The sequence below is a fragment of the Canis lupus genome, chromosome 3 (assembly GCF_011100685.1).
Source record: "Canis lupus familiaris isolate Mischka breed German Shepherd chromosome 3, alternate assembly UU_Cfam_GSD_1.0, whole genome shotgun sequence".
Classification (NCBI taxonomy): Eukaryota; Metazoa; Chordata; class Mammalia; order Carnivora; family Canidae; genus Canis; species Canis lupus.
The window spans coordinates 32718436-32734286 of NC_049224.1; the positions used below are offsets into that span (position 1 = coordinate 32718436).

Below are 15851 nucleotides of genomic sequence, written 5' to 3' on the forward strand. Positions count from 1 at the left end.
CAATAGTAACTCTGAACGTGAACGGGCTTAATGACCCCATCAAAAGGCACAGGGTTTCAGACTGGATAAAAAAGCAAGACCCATCTATTTGCTGTCTACAAGAGACTCATATAGATGTAAGGACACCTACATCCTGAAAATGAAAAGTTGGAGAACCATTTATCATTCAAATGGTCCTCAAAAGAAAGCAGGGGTAGCCATCTTTATATCAGATAAATTAAAGTTTCTCCCAAAGATGGTAGTAAGATATGAAGAAGGACAGTATATCATACTTAAAGGATCTATCGAAAAAAAAAAAAAAAAGGGATCTATCGAACAAGAGGACCTAACCATCATCAATATTTATGCCCCAAATGTGGGAGCTGCCAAGTATATCAATCAATTAATAATCAAAGTTAAGACATACTTATAATAATACTACACTTATACTTGGTGATTTGAATGTAGCGCTCTGTACAATCGACAGGTATTCTTTTTTTTTTTTTTTTTTTTTTTTAGGTCCCCGGTTTTTAATGGAAAGCTCGAGTTGGGGACAGGCTGTCCCATGGAAGTGGCTGGGAGTGGGTCTCCACGCCAGGGTCTATGGGGCTAGAGGGATGGTGGGGGCGCACAGTGAGCCCACGGTGGGGGTAACCCCCCCCCCCCAAAAAAAAAAGCAGAGCAAGGTCTCTGAGCTCAGCCCCAGTCAGCAGCCCCAACCCCCGAAGGAGCCTCAGCTTCCCGGGTTTGACGAGGCTGCTCCAGGCAAGAAGCTTAACGGGGCTGCCCCCTGGGGGCCGGCTTCCACAAGACCGCGCCCTGCATGGGTCGCATCCCTCTAGAGGCTTGCTCACCTTCTGCCCATCCCGCCTCCCGCCATCACTCTGGACCCATGGGAGCTGGCCCAGCCTGCCAGGGGCATGGGCCTCGGTTTCCCTAATAGCAAGGGCCATGCACCGCCTACTCGAGAGCTTTCACCAGGGACTCATTGGCCTCGATGCGGATTTGGATCTCAGCCCTGGAAGCCTCTTTCGCTGCCCCTGACAGCTCCGAATGCGCCTTCTCCAGATTCATCTTGGCTGCCCCCACGTCCAGCATGTCTAGTGTCACAGCCTCTTCAGCCAGCAACTGCACTGAGGAATCAGCGTTCACCATGACTGAGCCACTGCTCACGAAGTATTTGGAGATGGTGCCGTCCTCAGCGTGGACAACCACCAGCCCAGTCAGGACCTACAGGTGGGCACTTGCAGGACCTACAAGGTGGGCACGTGCTCCACAAGGATGCCAAAGGCTCCCGTCTGCGTGGGGACATCCACCTCGACAGGTATTCTAAGCACAACATCTCCAAAGAAACAAGAGCTTTAAATGATACACTGGACCAGATGGATTTCACTGACATTTACAGAACTTTACATCCAAATGCAACTGAATACACATTCTTCTCAAATGCATTTGGAACTTTTTCCAAAATAGGCCACATACTGGGTCACAAATCAGGTCTTAACCGATACCAAAAGATTGGGATCATCGCCTGCATATTTGCAGACCATAATGCTTTGAAATTAGAACTAAATCACAAGAAGCTTGGAAGGATTTCAAACACGTGGAAGTTAAGGATCATTCTGCTAAAAGATGAAAGAGTCAACCAGGAAATTAGAGAAGAATTAAAAAGATTCATGGAAACTAATGAAAATGAAGATACAACCATTCAAAATCTTTGGGATATAGCAAAAGCAGTCCTGAGGGAGAAATACATTGCAATACAAGCAGCCATCCAAAAACAGGAAATAACTCATATACAAAAGCTAACCTAGCACCTAAAGGAGCTGGAGAAAAAACAGCAAATAGATCCTACACCCAGCAGAAGAAGAGAGTTAATAAAGATTCAAGCAGAACTCATTGAAATGGAGACCAGAAGAAATGTGGAACAGATGAACAAAACCAGGAGTTGGTTCTTTGAAATAATTAATAAGATACATAAGCCATTAGCCAGCCTTATTAAAAAGAAGAGAGAGAAGACTCAAATTAATAAAATCAAGAATGAGAAAGGAGAGATCACTACCAACACCAAGGAAATTCAAACGATTTAAAAATCTTATTATGAGCAGCTATACGCCAATAAATTAGGCAATCTAGAAGAAATGGACGCATTTCTGGAAAACCACAAACTACCAAAACTGGAACACAAAGAAGTAGAAAACCTGAACAGGCCAGTAGCCAGGGAGGAAATTGAAGCAGTCATCAAAAACCTCCCAAGACACAAAAATCCAGGGCCAGATGGCTGCCCAGGGGAATTCTAGCAAACATTTAAAGAAGAAACCATACCTATTCTCCTAAAGCTGTTTGGAAAGATAGAAGAGCTCGAATCCTTCCAAACTCGTTCTATGAGGCCGGAATCACCTTAATTCCAAAACCAGGCAAAGACTCCACCAAAAAGAATTATAGACTATATCCCTGATGAACATGGATGCAAAAACTCTCAACAAGATACTAGCCAATAGGATCCAAGAGTACATTAAGAAGATTATTCACCATGACCAAGTGGGATTTATCCCCGGGAGGCAAGGTTGATTCAACACTCCTAAAGCAATCAATGTGATTGATCATATCAGGAGGAGAAAAAAAAAGAACCACATGATCCTCTCAACAGATGCAGAGAAAGAATTTGACAAAGTACAACATCCATTCCTGATCAAAACTCTTCAAAGTGTAGGGATAGAGGGAACATTCCTCAGCATCTTAAAAGCCATCTATGAAAAGCCCACAGCAAATATCATCCTCAGTGGGGAAACACGGAGAGCCTTTACCCTAGCTAAGATCAGGAACAAGACAGGGATGTCCACTCTCACCACTGCTATTCAACATATACTGGAAGTCCTAGCCTCAGCAATCAGGCAACAAAAAGAAATAAAAGGCACTCAAATTTTCAAAGAAGTCAAACTCTCCCTCTTAGCAGATGACATGATACTGTACATAGAAAACTGAAAAGACTCCACCCCAAGATTGCTAGAACTCATACAGCAATTCAACAATGTGGAAGGATACAAAACCAATGCCCAGAAATCAGTGGCATTTCTATACACTAACAATGAGACTGAAGCAAGAGAAATTAAGGAGTCAGTCCCATTTACAATTGCACCCAAAAGCATAAGATACCTAAGAAGAAACCTAAGCAAAGAGGTAAAGGATCTATACCCTAAAAACTACAGAACAATTCTGAAAGAAATTGAGTAAGACACAAAGAGATGGAAAAATATTCCATGCTCATGGATTGGAAGAATTAATATTGTGAAAATGTCAGTGTTACCCAGGGCAATTTACAGATTTAATGAAATCTCTATCAAAATACCATGGACTTTCTTCAGAGAGATGGAACAAATCATCTTAAGATTTGTGTGGAATCAGAAAAGACCCCGAATAGCCCGTGGAATATTAAAAAAGAAAACCATAGCTGGGGGCATCACAATGCCAGATTTCAGGTTGTACTACAAAGCTGTGGTCATCAAGACAGTGTGGTACTGGCACAAAAACAGACACATAGATCAATGGAACAGAATAGAGATTCCAGAAGTGGATCCTCAACTTTATGGTCAACTAATATTCGACAAAGCAGGAAACAGTATCCACTGGAAAAAAGAGTCTCTTCAATAAATGGTGCTGGGAAAATTGGATATCCACATGCAGAAGAATGAAACTAGACCATTCTCCTACACCATACAGAAAGATAAACTCAAAATGGATGAAAGATCTAAATGTGAGACAAGAATCCATCAAAATCCTAGAGGAGAACACAGGCAACACCCTTTTTGAACTTGGCCACAGCATCTTCTTTCAAGATACATCCATGAAGGCAAGAGAAACAAAAGCAAAAATGAATCATTGGGACTTCATCAAGATAAGAAGCTTATGCATAGCAAATAAACAGTCAACAAAACTAAAAAACAACCTACCAAATGATAGAAGATATTTGCAAATGACGTATCAGATAAAGGGCTAGTATCCAAGATCTATAAAGAACTTATTAAACTCAACAGCAAAGAAACAAACAATCCAATCATGAAATGGGCAAAAGACATGAACAAAAATTTCACAGAGGAAGACATACACATGGCCTTAAGCACATGAGAAAATGCTCCGCATCACTGGCCATCAGGGAAATACAAATCAAAACCACAATGAGATACCACCTCACACCAGTGAAAATGGGGAAAATTAACAAAACAGGAAACAACAAATGTTCGAGAGGATGTGGAGAAAGGGGAACCCTCTTGCACTGTTGGTGGGAATGTGATCTGGTGCAGCCACTCTGGAAAACTGTGTGGAGGTTCCTCAAAGAGTTAAAAATAGACCTGCCCTACGACCCAGCAATTGCACTGCTGGGGATTTACCCCAAAGATACAGATGCAATGAAACGCCGGGACACCTGCACCCCAATGTTTATAGCAGCAATGTCCACTATAGCCAAACTGTGGAAGGAGCCTCGGTGTCCATTGAAAGATGAATGGAAAAAAAAAAAAAAGAAAGATGAATGGATAAAGAAGATGTGGTTTTTCTATACAATGGAGTATTACTCAGCCATTAGATATGACTAATACCCACCTTTTGCTTTGACGTGGATGGACCTCAAGGGTATTATGCTGAGTGAAATATGTCAATTGGAGAAGGGCAAGCATTATATGGTCTCATTCATTTGGGGAATATAAAAGTCAGTTTAAGGGAATAAAGGGAAAGGAGAGAAAATGAGTCAAAATATCAGTGGGGGTGATAAAAATTGAGAGATACCTAACTCTGGGAAATGAACAAGGGGTAGTCGTAGGGGAGGTGGGCAGGGGGTGGGGGTGCCTGGTGATGGGCACTGAGGGGGGGCACTTGGCGGGATGAGCACTGGGTGTTATGCTATATGTTTGCAAAGTGAACTCCAATAAATGAAATTTAAAAAAGAAAAGAAATCATAAAGAAACAACATACAGTGAGCCAGATTTGACCAATGAGCTATAGCTTTTCAGACCCTACTATCTGCATTTTTTAGAGTTTTATGTAAAAGGGTGTGTAATTAGTAATATTTCTCAGTCTGGACTCTTAGCATAATTATTATGAGATTCATCCATGTGGTGGTGTACATCAATATTTCCTTCCCTTTTATTGGCTGAATAGTATTCTATGAATTGAATATGCCACAACTCATGTATCCATTTACCTGTTGTTGTGCATTTGGTTTGTTTCTAGTTTTTTACTATTAGGGCTGAAACTATAATGAATGTTCGTGTTCAATTCTTTCTTTCATCATAAGATTTAATTTCTCTTGAGTTAATACCCCAAAGTGGAATCATTGGATATTTGGTAGACTTATAGGCAATGTTTTTAAAAACTGCAAGACTGTTTTCCAAAGTGGTTGTAATATTTCACAATTCTATCAGCAGTATATGAGAGTTCCATTTCTCCAAATCGTTGTCTACAGTTAGACTACACTTAGTCTACACTTAGTGCTTTTTGTTTTACACATTCTAAGGCATGCAGTAAGGTATGTATGGTTTTGCTTTGCATTTTCCTGATGATTTGTGATATTGAGCATATTTTCATGTGCTTATTTGCCATCCTTATATATTTGGTGAGGTGTTTATTCAAAACATTCTCCATTTTAATGGAGTTGTTTGTAATGTTGAGTTTTGAGAATTTTGAGGAATATATTCTGGATATGAGGATTCCTTTATGAGATAGATAATTTCCAAATTTCTCTCCAACTCTGTGGCTTGTCTTGAGATTTATGTAACAGTGACATTTGAGAAGTGTGAAGTCAAATTAATGAAAATTTCCTTTTGTAGATCATGCTTTTAGTGTTGTATCCAAGAAAACTTTCCCAAAGACTAAGAGACTTCTATATTTTATTCTAGAAGTTTTATAGTTATAAATTTTACATTTAGACTTATGATCCACTTAGTTAGCTTTTGTATATAATTCAATGATCGGATCAGAGTAAAAATCTTTTTTGTTTTTATATGATTATCCAATTCCTCCAGCAGCATTTGTGGAAAAACTACTATTTCTTCACTGAACTGTCACTGAACCTTTGTTGAAAATCAATTGGCATGGGATTACTGAGTGGCTCAGTAGTTGAGTGTCTCCCCTTGGCTCAGGGTGTGATCCTGGAGTCCCGGGATTGAGTCCCACATTGGGCTCCCTGCAGGGAGCCTGCTTCCTTCCTCTGCCTATGTCTGTGCCTCTCTTTCTGTTTCTCATGAATAAATAAATAAAATTTTATTTAAAAAGAAGAAAGATAATCAATTGGCCATGAATGTAGGAGTGTATTTCTGGATTCTCTATTGATCAGAGTAACTATATACTGTTGCGATACTACACTGTTAGACTATTGTAGCTTTATAATAAGTCTTGGTGTGAAATAGTGTGTATTATTCAACTTTGTTCTTCTTTCTCAAGGTCATATTGGCTATTATAGGTCCTTTGCATTCCCACATTAATTTCAGAATCAATTTGTTAATCTCAACACAAAAGATGCCTGGGATTTCTAGAGAACATCCTTAGAAAAACCTTTATATAGAAGATCTAAATAAATGGAGATATATACCATATTCATAGATGAGAGCATTGTTAAAATGCTCTTTCCAAATAAATCCATACATGGTCCCTTAAAGGTGTTTAACTCTTAATTCCTGATGTTTTACTGCCTGTATGTGTTATGTTGTGTGGCAAAGGGACTTTAATATAAGATTTTCCTGGATTATCTAGCTGGGCCCAGTGTAATCACATGGACCCTTAAAGGTAGAAGTGGAAGACAGAAGAGTTAGAGAGATAAGACAGAAGAGAGGCAAGAGAGATTTGAAGTGTGAGAGGGATTTGACCTACCATTGCTGGCTTTGATGATAGATGAAGGTAGGGGTCATGTCCTAGGGAACGTGAGTGGTCTCTAGAAGTGAGAACAACTCCTGGGTGACAGCCAGTGAGGGAATTGGGGCCTCAGTCTTACAATGCAAAGAATTGAATTATGTCAACAACTTGAATGAACAAGAAAGCAGATTCTTTCCTAGAGCCTCCAGAAAAGAATTCAGTCCTGCCACCACTTTGATTTTTGTCTTGATGAGGTTCTAGTCAGAAATGTAGCTGAGTCCACCATACTTCTGACCTAAGAAAATTGTTATATAAGGAGTAGGTTTTATTTTGAGCCATACACGTGTGATAATTTGTTATGGCAGGTGTAGAAAACTAGTACTCTTTTTTTAAAAAAAAATATTTATTTTAGAGAGAGAGTGAGGTAAAGGGTGGGGGGAGGGGGGCAGGGTAGAGAATGTAGCCTGACATAGGGTTTGATCCCATGACCATGACCTGAGCCAAAATCAAGAGTTGTGCACTTAACTGGCTGAGCCACTTAGGCACACCAAACTAGTACTCTTTTTATGTATATAGAGTTTATAGTCCTGTCACTGTTTTTATTGTTGATCTTGGCAAATTTTGTCTTCTCATGTTTTGTCCTATTCAAATTGGCTAAGCTTTATCAACCTTTTTGGTTTTCTCTAAGAACCAAATTGATCTCATTGCTTTCCTCTAATATTTTCTATTTCACTGATTCCTGCTCCAATCCTTATTCTTTCTTTTCTTCTATTATTTTGGATTATATTTGCCCTACTCATTAAAAAAAATGAGCAGACCATTTGAACAAAAAATTTAAAAAAGAAGATCTATGGTTGGCAAATAGCTATATGAGAAAACACTCAACATCATTAGGCATTAGAGAAATGCAATTTGAAACTACAAAAAATACCCTTCATACTCATTGGAGTATGAGATTTGATACTTCTTACTCATTGGAAGGTCAAACATTAAAAAAAGGCTGACTTAGTGTTGAAAATCTAGGGGAACAGAATTCTCATATACTGTTGGTGGGGCGGTAAAATGTTACAACCATTTTGGAAAACAGTTTCAGAATTTCATAAAACATAAAAATTCTATAATACTAATCTATCATATAATCAACTAATCCATTTCCAGTTATTTATTCAAGGGAACTGAAAACATATGTACATATAGATAATTGAAAATGACATTTAATAGCACATTCGTTTGTAATAGTCAAATAATGGAAGCAATCCAAATGTCCCATCAACAGTGAATAGATATGTACATCATCCCATAGCCATCCCATGGCATACTCCTAAACAATAAAAAACAGTGAACTATTGATCCACAAACCAACATTGAAGAATCTTAAAATAGTTGTGTTGAAATCGAAGCAGACAAAAAAACGCATACTGTATGATTGTATTCATAGAAAATATAATCTGTAGTGAAAGAAAATACATGAATAGTTCCTGGGTGTAGGATGGGGTTACAGGGGAGTCAGAGCGGATACAAGAATGCAGACATTAGTAAATTGTTGAGGGCAGTGAATGTGTTCAATACCTTGATTTTATTATTGGTTTTGTGGGTGCATTAGCCAAAATATAAATTATACATTTTAAATATGTTCAGTTTGCAGAATATACTTTTTTCAACAAGGAAAATAATCAGAAGATTATAAACTCAGTGTGTTAACAATTGAACTACATCTATGTCTATATGTGCACTTATTTCTTTTTCAGGATGGATTGCTATTCTGGGTGCCATCTGGTTGTTAATTTTAGCTGATATTCATGATTTTGAGATAATTCTACACCGAGTGGAATGGGCAACTCTTCTATTCTTTGCAGCACTCTTTGTTCTGATGGAGGTAAGACTTTAGAACTTTTGCAATGTAATCTTTTCCTGACGTTTATATTTCCTGTTTTAATGAGAAAAGCCCAAGTCTGTAAGTCTTTCCACATATTCACCAAGATGAAAATGCTGGAGGTTGTGATTAGAATATTTTAAGTTAAAGCAGCTTTTATCTCAGCCACCTAAATATTTCTCTTTTTTTTAAAGATTTTATTTATTTATTCATGAGAGACACAGAGAGAGATGGAGAGAGGCAGAGACACAGGCAGAGGGAGAACCAGGCTCCATGCAGGGAGCCCTATATGGGACTCCATCCCAGGTCTCCAGGATGACGCCCTGGGCTGAAGGCAGCGCTAAACTGCTGAGCCACCCAGGCTGCCCTCCACCTAAATATTTCTGATAAATTTTTTTGGTTGCTTTTTAAAAAAAATTATCTTTGTGATTTGTAAACTTCTTCAAATTTCATTTGCTATAAAGTAGAATTTGCTCTAAGTTGGTTGTAGAGCTGAATGATTTGTTACAGCAAATTGACAGAATAATATTATATTGATGATCTATTTCATTTTGTGTAATACCTAAGTAAATATTCTGTTATCATGGAAAAGACTACATCAAAGAGAAGAGTGAGTAAAATATATTGTTCTAATTATGGTTTTTGTTGTTACAAAATTTATTCAAAAATTAATGACATTATTGTTCATTCTTGAGACTTATTTGATGAACTTGTATCCTCCTCAAATACAAGGTTAGCTGATATAGAAAAATACTACTCCCTAAAGCATATCCTCAAGCACACCAAATGTCTCACATTAATTACCTTAATTTGCTGATGACAGACCCATTTGGTCTTAATTCTTCTCTGGATTAAAACTTTGACACTCTCCCCCACTAATTGTCTTTAAGCTAGGTCCCTTGAATTTTTGTAATTTGTCTTTACTCATAATGAATTGTGTGGATGTAATCAAGTGACTCCTTTAGTTCTCCAAATCTCTCAGGGAGTTGTGGATTTTATTCTAGGTCCTTGGTTCCCTAGTGAAAAACTTCACCTTTTTTCTTTTGGGTATTCTTCTCACACTAGCACATAGAATATGGATGGGGAAATTCTGGTTACTGTTTTCATGATTGGATTTTGAAAGTCTCTGCCTTGATTACATGTTTACTCCAGGTATAAATTGCTATCTCATTTGGATTTTGGGTATACTTTCCCCAATTTTATGCTTCACTTTGTTGTGTTGGTGGAATAAATAATGGAATTTTTAAAGCAACTTTATTGAGATGTAATTTATGTATCATAAAATTCACCCATGTTAAATTTACAATTCAGTGATTTTTAATTTTCAAAACATTTGCATCATCTAGAAAGATCCCACATGTTCTTTTACAATTAATTCTAGCTCCCAACTTCAGCTTTAGGCAACTACTGATTTTTGTTTTTTTATTTCACTATGTGGATATACTATGTTTTATTTACCCATCGCCATCTGATGAACATTTGTATTTCCAATTTTGAACATTATGAATATTGCTGTCATAAATATTTGTATATAAGTCTTTGTGTGGATTTATATTTTCATTACTTTGGGGTATATGCTAGGATTTATCATAAGTTTAGCTTCTTAAGAAACAGCCAAAATGTTTTCCAAAGTGGCTATATACATTTTACATTCTCACCAGCAATATAATAGGATTCTAGTTTCTCTACATTCTCACTATCACCTATTGCCTTTCTTTTTAATTATTAGACATTCTAGTAGGTGTGAAGTGGTATCTCATTGTGATATTCAAGATCATGTTATTAGTCATTTTTATATGTTCAGTAAATTTCTATTCAAACTTTTTACCACTTTACATTTGTTTTTTTTAAAAAATCATAATAGTCCTTTGTATATTCTGTATATTAGTCTTCCATCAAATATATGATTGGATTCTGATTGTACTTTGCCATTATATAGAAATACGATTAGTTTTTATATTGATGTTTTATCCTGTGACCTTATTCAACTCATTTATTAATCTAGTAGTTATTTTTGGATTCTTTAGAATTTTCTTCCATATCATTTGCAAATAAAGACATTTTAATTTCTTCTTTTTCTGATCTGGATGCAACTAACTAGCTCACATTCTCACCTTCCTCTCTTTCCTATATTCCCTTCTTTCTTTTTCTCTTGTCTTGTTGGCTAGAACTTCCAGTTCAGTGTTGGATAGAAGTGGTGAGCATTGACATCCATGCCTTGTACCTGAGCTTAGGGGCAAAGCATTCAGTTTTTCATTATTGTGCATAATGTTTGTTGCAGGGGTTTTGTTTTTTTAATAGCAGCTCTTTATCAGGTTGAAAAAGTTCCAATATATTCCAAGTTTGTCATGAATTTTTAACAGAAATGTATATTGGATTTTGAAAAATCCTTGTCTATCTATGGAGATGACCATGTGATTTTTATCCTTGATTCTATTAATTTGAATCTATTAACATGGCATACTATATTAATGAATTTTCAGATGTTAAATATATTTTGTATTCTTAGAATAAATCTCACTTGGTCATGGTGTATAATTGTTGAATTCGTTTTATATATTCATGAGGGATATGTCTTTAATTCAGTAGTGTTTCCCATCACTTCAGTTTTGTGGTCTAGTATTTGGTCTTTCCTGGAGAACATTCCACTTATGCTTGAAAAGTTTGTGTCCTTTGCTGTTGTTTTGGTGGAATGTCAAATGTCAAATTAAATGTCAAATATGTCATGCTTGTTAACAGTTTTAAGTCTTACACATCACATGTGTGGTTCTATCAATTATTGAGATTGGGATATTGAAGTCTTCATTATTACTTAATTGTGTATTTTTTCTTTCAAGGGTATTCATTTTGTTTTATGTATCCTGAGGATCTGTAGTTAGGCACATATATTTTAGAATTACTTTATCATTCAATGAATAGAGCTTCTTTCATTATTAATAGTCCCTCCTTTTCTTTAGTAATATTTTTGTACTGGGGTCTATTTTGACTGATATTGATATAGACACTTTAGTCTTTTGTTTACTGTTTGTATGGGATATCATTTTTTTAAAAATCCAGTTTGGCAATTTTTCTTTTGATTGAAATGTTTAATCCATTCATATTTAATAAAATTATTTTATTGTTGAGTTTTTATCTGCCATTTTGCTACTTGTTTTTGCTATCTCATTTCTTTTTTGTTCCTTTCTTTGTGTTAAATAAATATTTTCTTCTGTATTTAAGTTCTCTTCATTTCTTTTTTCTTAACCATATTTTAAACATTATTTTCTATGGTTAGAGTAGGAGTTAAGATATGCATCTTAATTTATTACAGTCTATTTTGGATTAATAATAAATTACTTCTAGTAATATATAGAAACCTCCCTCCAATATGGCTCCAGTTTCTCATCTTTTCTTTGCACTTTTATTGTTACATATGTTATATCTTTGTTATATGCCTAACATAGTTATATCATTATTATTTTATGCAATGTATTTTAAATAAAGAGAAGAAAATAAAAACATATTCATACAATCTTTTATATATGTATTTGCCTTTTCCATGGCTCTTTCTTTGTATATATTTAAGTTGTCATATGGTATCAGCCTGAAGGAGTTCCTTTAGTATATCTTGTAGAGCAGTTTGGCTAGGAACATATTCTCTTAGTCTTTGTATGTGAATGTCTTTATTTTGCCTTCATTTTCAAAGGATAGTTTTGCTGGATCAATATAGGACTCTTGGTTTATAGTTGTTTTTTCTTTCAACACTTCAAATCTGAGCTCTCTGGTCTCCATTACTTCTTATGGGAAGTCAGCTGTTAATCATACTGTTTTTCCTCTGTTCTCCTGTTGCTGCTTTTGAGACTTTGTCTTTGTCTTTCAGTAGTTTGACTATGATGCATCTAGGTGTGGATATCTTTGTATTTATTGTATTGTGTTCTTTTGAGCCTTTCAGATCTGTAGGTTAATTTTTTAAAAATCAACTTTTAGTATTTGAATAGTTTATTATTATTCCTTCAATTATACTTTTGTACCCCTTTTTCTCTTTAAATTATATTATTATCCTCTCTTTCTGAGACTCCCATCATAGTGATGTTTGTTTGCTTGATGGAGTCCTAAAGTTCTTCATTGTGCTCATATTTCCTCATTGTTTTCTCTTTTTGTTCTTCAGAGCAATAATTTCTTTTGATAAATTCTAGTTTTCTTCTTTTTAAAGATTTTATTTATTTATTTGAACGAGAGAGGGAGAGAGCATTAGCAGGGAGAGGGACAAAGGGAGAGAGAGAAGCATACTCCTTGCTGAGTGGGGAGCCCAACGAGGGGATTAATCCCAGGACCCTGAGATCATGATCTGAGTCACACACTTAACTGATTGAGCCATCCAGGCACCATGATGAATTTTAGTTTTCAGTGAGTCTTTTAATGTCATCTTAAATTTGTTGTTGAGTTCCTCTGCTGAAATCTTCATTTCACTCATGCTTTTCAATTCCAAAATTTATTTTATTTTATTTTATTTTATTTATTTTATTTTATTTATTTATTTTTTTAATTGGAGTTCAATTTGTTCAATAGTTGGAACATATTCTTAATAAAAATTCATTCAGCCAGTATCTACCTTTTATTCCATTTACATTTAGTGTAAATATTGAGAAGGTAGTATTTCTGCATAATATTTAAAATTTACATTATTCTTTATGTCTGTTTTTGTCTGTTTTCCTGATCTCTCTGTTAAGGTGTTTGTTGATATCACAGATAGGTGTTAGTCTTCATTAATTATCAAATTATTGCTCTGTTGTTTTTGACAATTCCTGAGTCATAAGTCTCTCCACAGTATGATCCAGTTACATTTGCTTCCCTTTGCAAGGGCAGTTTTTGAGATTTGTTTTTAGGTTTGTTCTGAGTCAATGAGGCTTCTTAGCTGTGTCTTTCCCTAGCTCCCTCTGTTAAGCTAGCTAGCATATAGTTTGTCTTGTTACTCTCATGGAGCTATCAGTCTCCTCCTAATTGCTTATCATCAAGTTTTTATTGTTTTTGAGAAAACTCTGAGGCTTGAACTTTCCCCACACTGTTTTAAACAAAGTCATTTCCTTAAGGGAGAGTTTCAGAGTTCTCTTTTCTTATGGCCTGCTTCTATTCCTGGACAAAATTTCTGAGTCACTGCTGTATAGCTAAGGGCAGGGACAGTGGCTTGTTTCTCTTGGAGTGATACTTCTGCTTTATGAGTAGGGCACTGCATGGGGGCAGTAGTCTCCGGTCTTCTAGGCTTGCTTCTCCTGGTTTGGAACTTACACCATGCAAAAAGGGTCCATGAAGACAGTCATGGTTCCAGTATCTTTTTCTGATGCACCTTAGGTAGATTTCCACCCTATGAGTAGGCCTATGTGGAGGAGGAGATCTCCTAGTTTCTTGGCCAAACTCTTCTGGAATTAGGCTCTGTAACAGGGAACTAGGGAGAAAGAATGCTGGAGGCCTATTCCTCCCAGGGTGGTATGGTAGTTTTTTTCATTATGAGTTAGGGAGAAGGAGCCCTATATTCTTGAACATACTCATAGTCTCCATTATGCTGAGTCCAGAGTGGGAAATGCTTTATATTTGAAGTGCCAATGATTCTTATTCTTATGAACATCTTTCTTAATAAATATCTCATCACTGGGTGCATGCCCTTAGGATAATTTCAGGAAAATTTTGTAAAAAAAAAAACAAAAACAAAAATAAAACATTTTTTTTCACCACATCTGGTTGTTCTTTGGGAAATAGACTTGCAGAGCTCTGTATCTGGCCATTCTGAAGTTAAGCTTCCCCACATTTCTTTTTACTTGTTTCTTAATTTTTTTGGTCCTTCTAAGGTCAATAATTGGTGATTTCCAAAGGTAGTAATAATACTGAAACAACATGAATACATTAGTAGTTGAGATTTCCTTGAGGAGTATTTAAAAGTTTATTTATCTCACTCTAATATAACAAAATAGTTTATGGGAAAGTAAAACCAATTAGCATTTGACCTGGAATTTTTCACAAATATGATGCTGATGGGTGTGATGAGGTATCTCATTGTGGTTTTGATTTGTATTTCCTGATGCTGAATGATGTAGAGCATTTAAAAATTTATTTGTCTGTTGGCCATTTGAATGGCTTCTTTAGAGAAATGTCTGTTCATATCTTCTGCCCATTTTTTGACTAGATTTTTTTTGGGGGGAGGGGTGTTGAGTTTATGAGTTCTTTATATATTTTGGATACCAGCTCTTTATCTGATAAGACATTGGCAAGTATCTTCTCCCAACAAAAGGTTGTCTTTTAGTTTTGTTGACTGTTTCCTTGCTGTGCAAAAGCTTTTTATCTTGATGAAGTCCCAATAGTTCATTTTTGCCTTTGTTTCCCATACCTTTGAAAATGTGTCTAGCAAGAAGTTGCTGTGGCCAAGGTTAAAGTGGTTTTGCCTGTGTTCTCCTCTAGGATTTTGATGGATTACTGCCTCATAGTTAGGTCTTTCATATATTTTGAGTTCATTTTTGTGTATGGTGTGAGGAAACAGTCTAGTTTCATTCTTCTGCATGTGGCTGTCCAATTTTCCCAATACCATTACTGAGGAGACTTTTTTCCATTGGATATTCTTTCCTGCTTTGTCAAAGATTAGTTGGCCATAGAGTTGAGGGTCCATTTCTGCATTCTCTATTCTGTTCCATTGACATGTATCTTTGTGCCAGTACCATGCTGTCTTGATGATTACAGCTTTGTAACAGAGCTTGAAGTCTGGCATTGTGATGCCTCCAGCTTTGGTTTTCTTTTTCAATATTCCTTTTGGTTATTCACAGTCTTTTCTGGTTCCATACAAATTTTAGGATTATTTGTTCCAGTTCTATGAAAAATGTTGATGGTCATCTGACTTATTACAATGAATATAGTCTATGTCTGATGAAAATGAATGATTAGGATACAAATCCTAAAAAAAAACTAGACAAATTCTCCCAATTCAGTGCTCACATGCAGAAAATACTTGGTTTTTATCCTAGGATACTGCTGCAGAATGAATATAAGGTTACATAATTGCCTTTTCCAGTATCATTGTTACAAAATCAATATACCCAGTTTGATTCCCCTAATTGCCTACAGGAAAATAAGAGGCAATTAAAGGGAATGCTGTACACTATAAAGAAGGTATAAGAAAAAAAAAATAAAGGAT

General features: G+C 36.1%; 1 protein-coding gene and 1 pseudogene across 2 annotated transcripts in view; one reads left to right on the forward strand and one right to left on the reverse strand.

The window, feature by feature from the left end:
* The window catches only part of OCA2 (OCA2 melanosomal transmembrane protein), a 433117-nt gene that overhangs the window by 203122 nt on the left and 214144 nt on the right, over positions 1-15851 (forward strand). For both annotated transcript variants that reach the window (XM_038532569.1, XM_038532570.1), the window contains exon 19: positions 8571-8698. In XM_038532569.1, coding sequence (XP_038388497.1) covers positions 8571-8698 — 128 coding nt within the window. The remainder of the gene's footprint in view (positions 1-8570; positions 8699-15851) is intronic.
* Positions 936-6617, reverse strand: LOC102152017 (annotated as a pseudogene).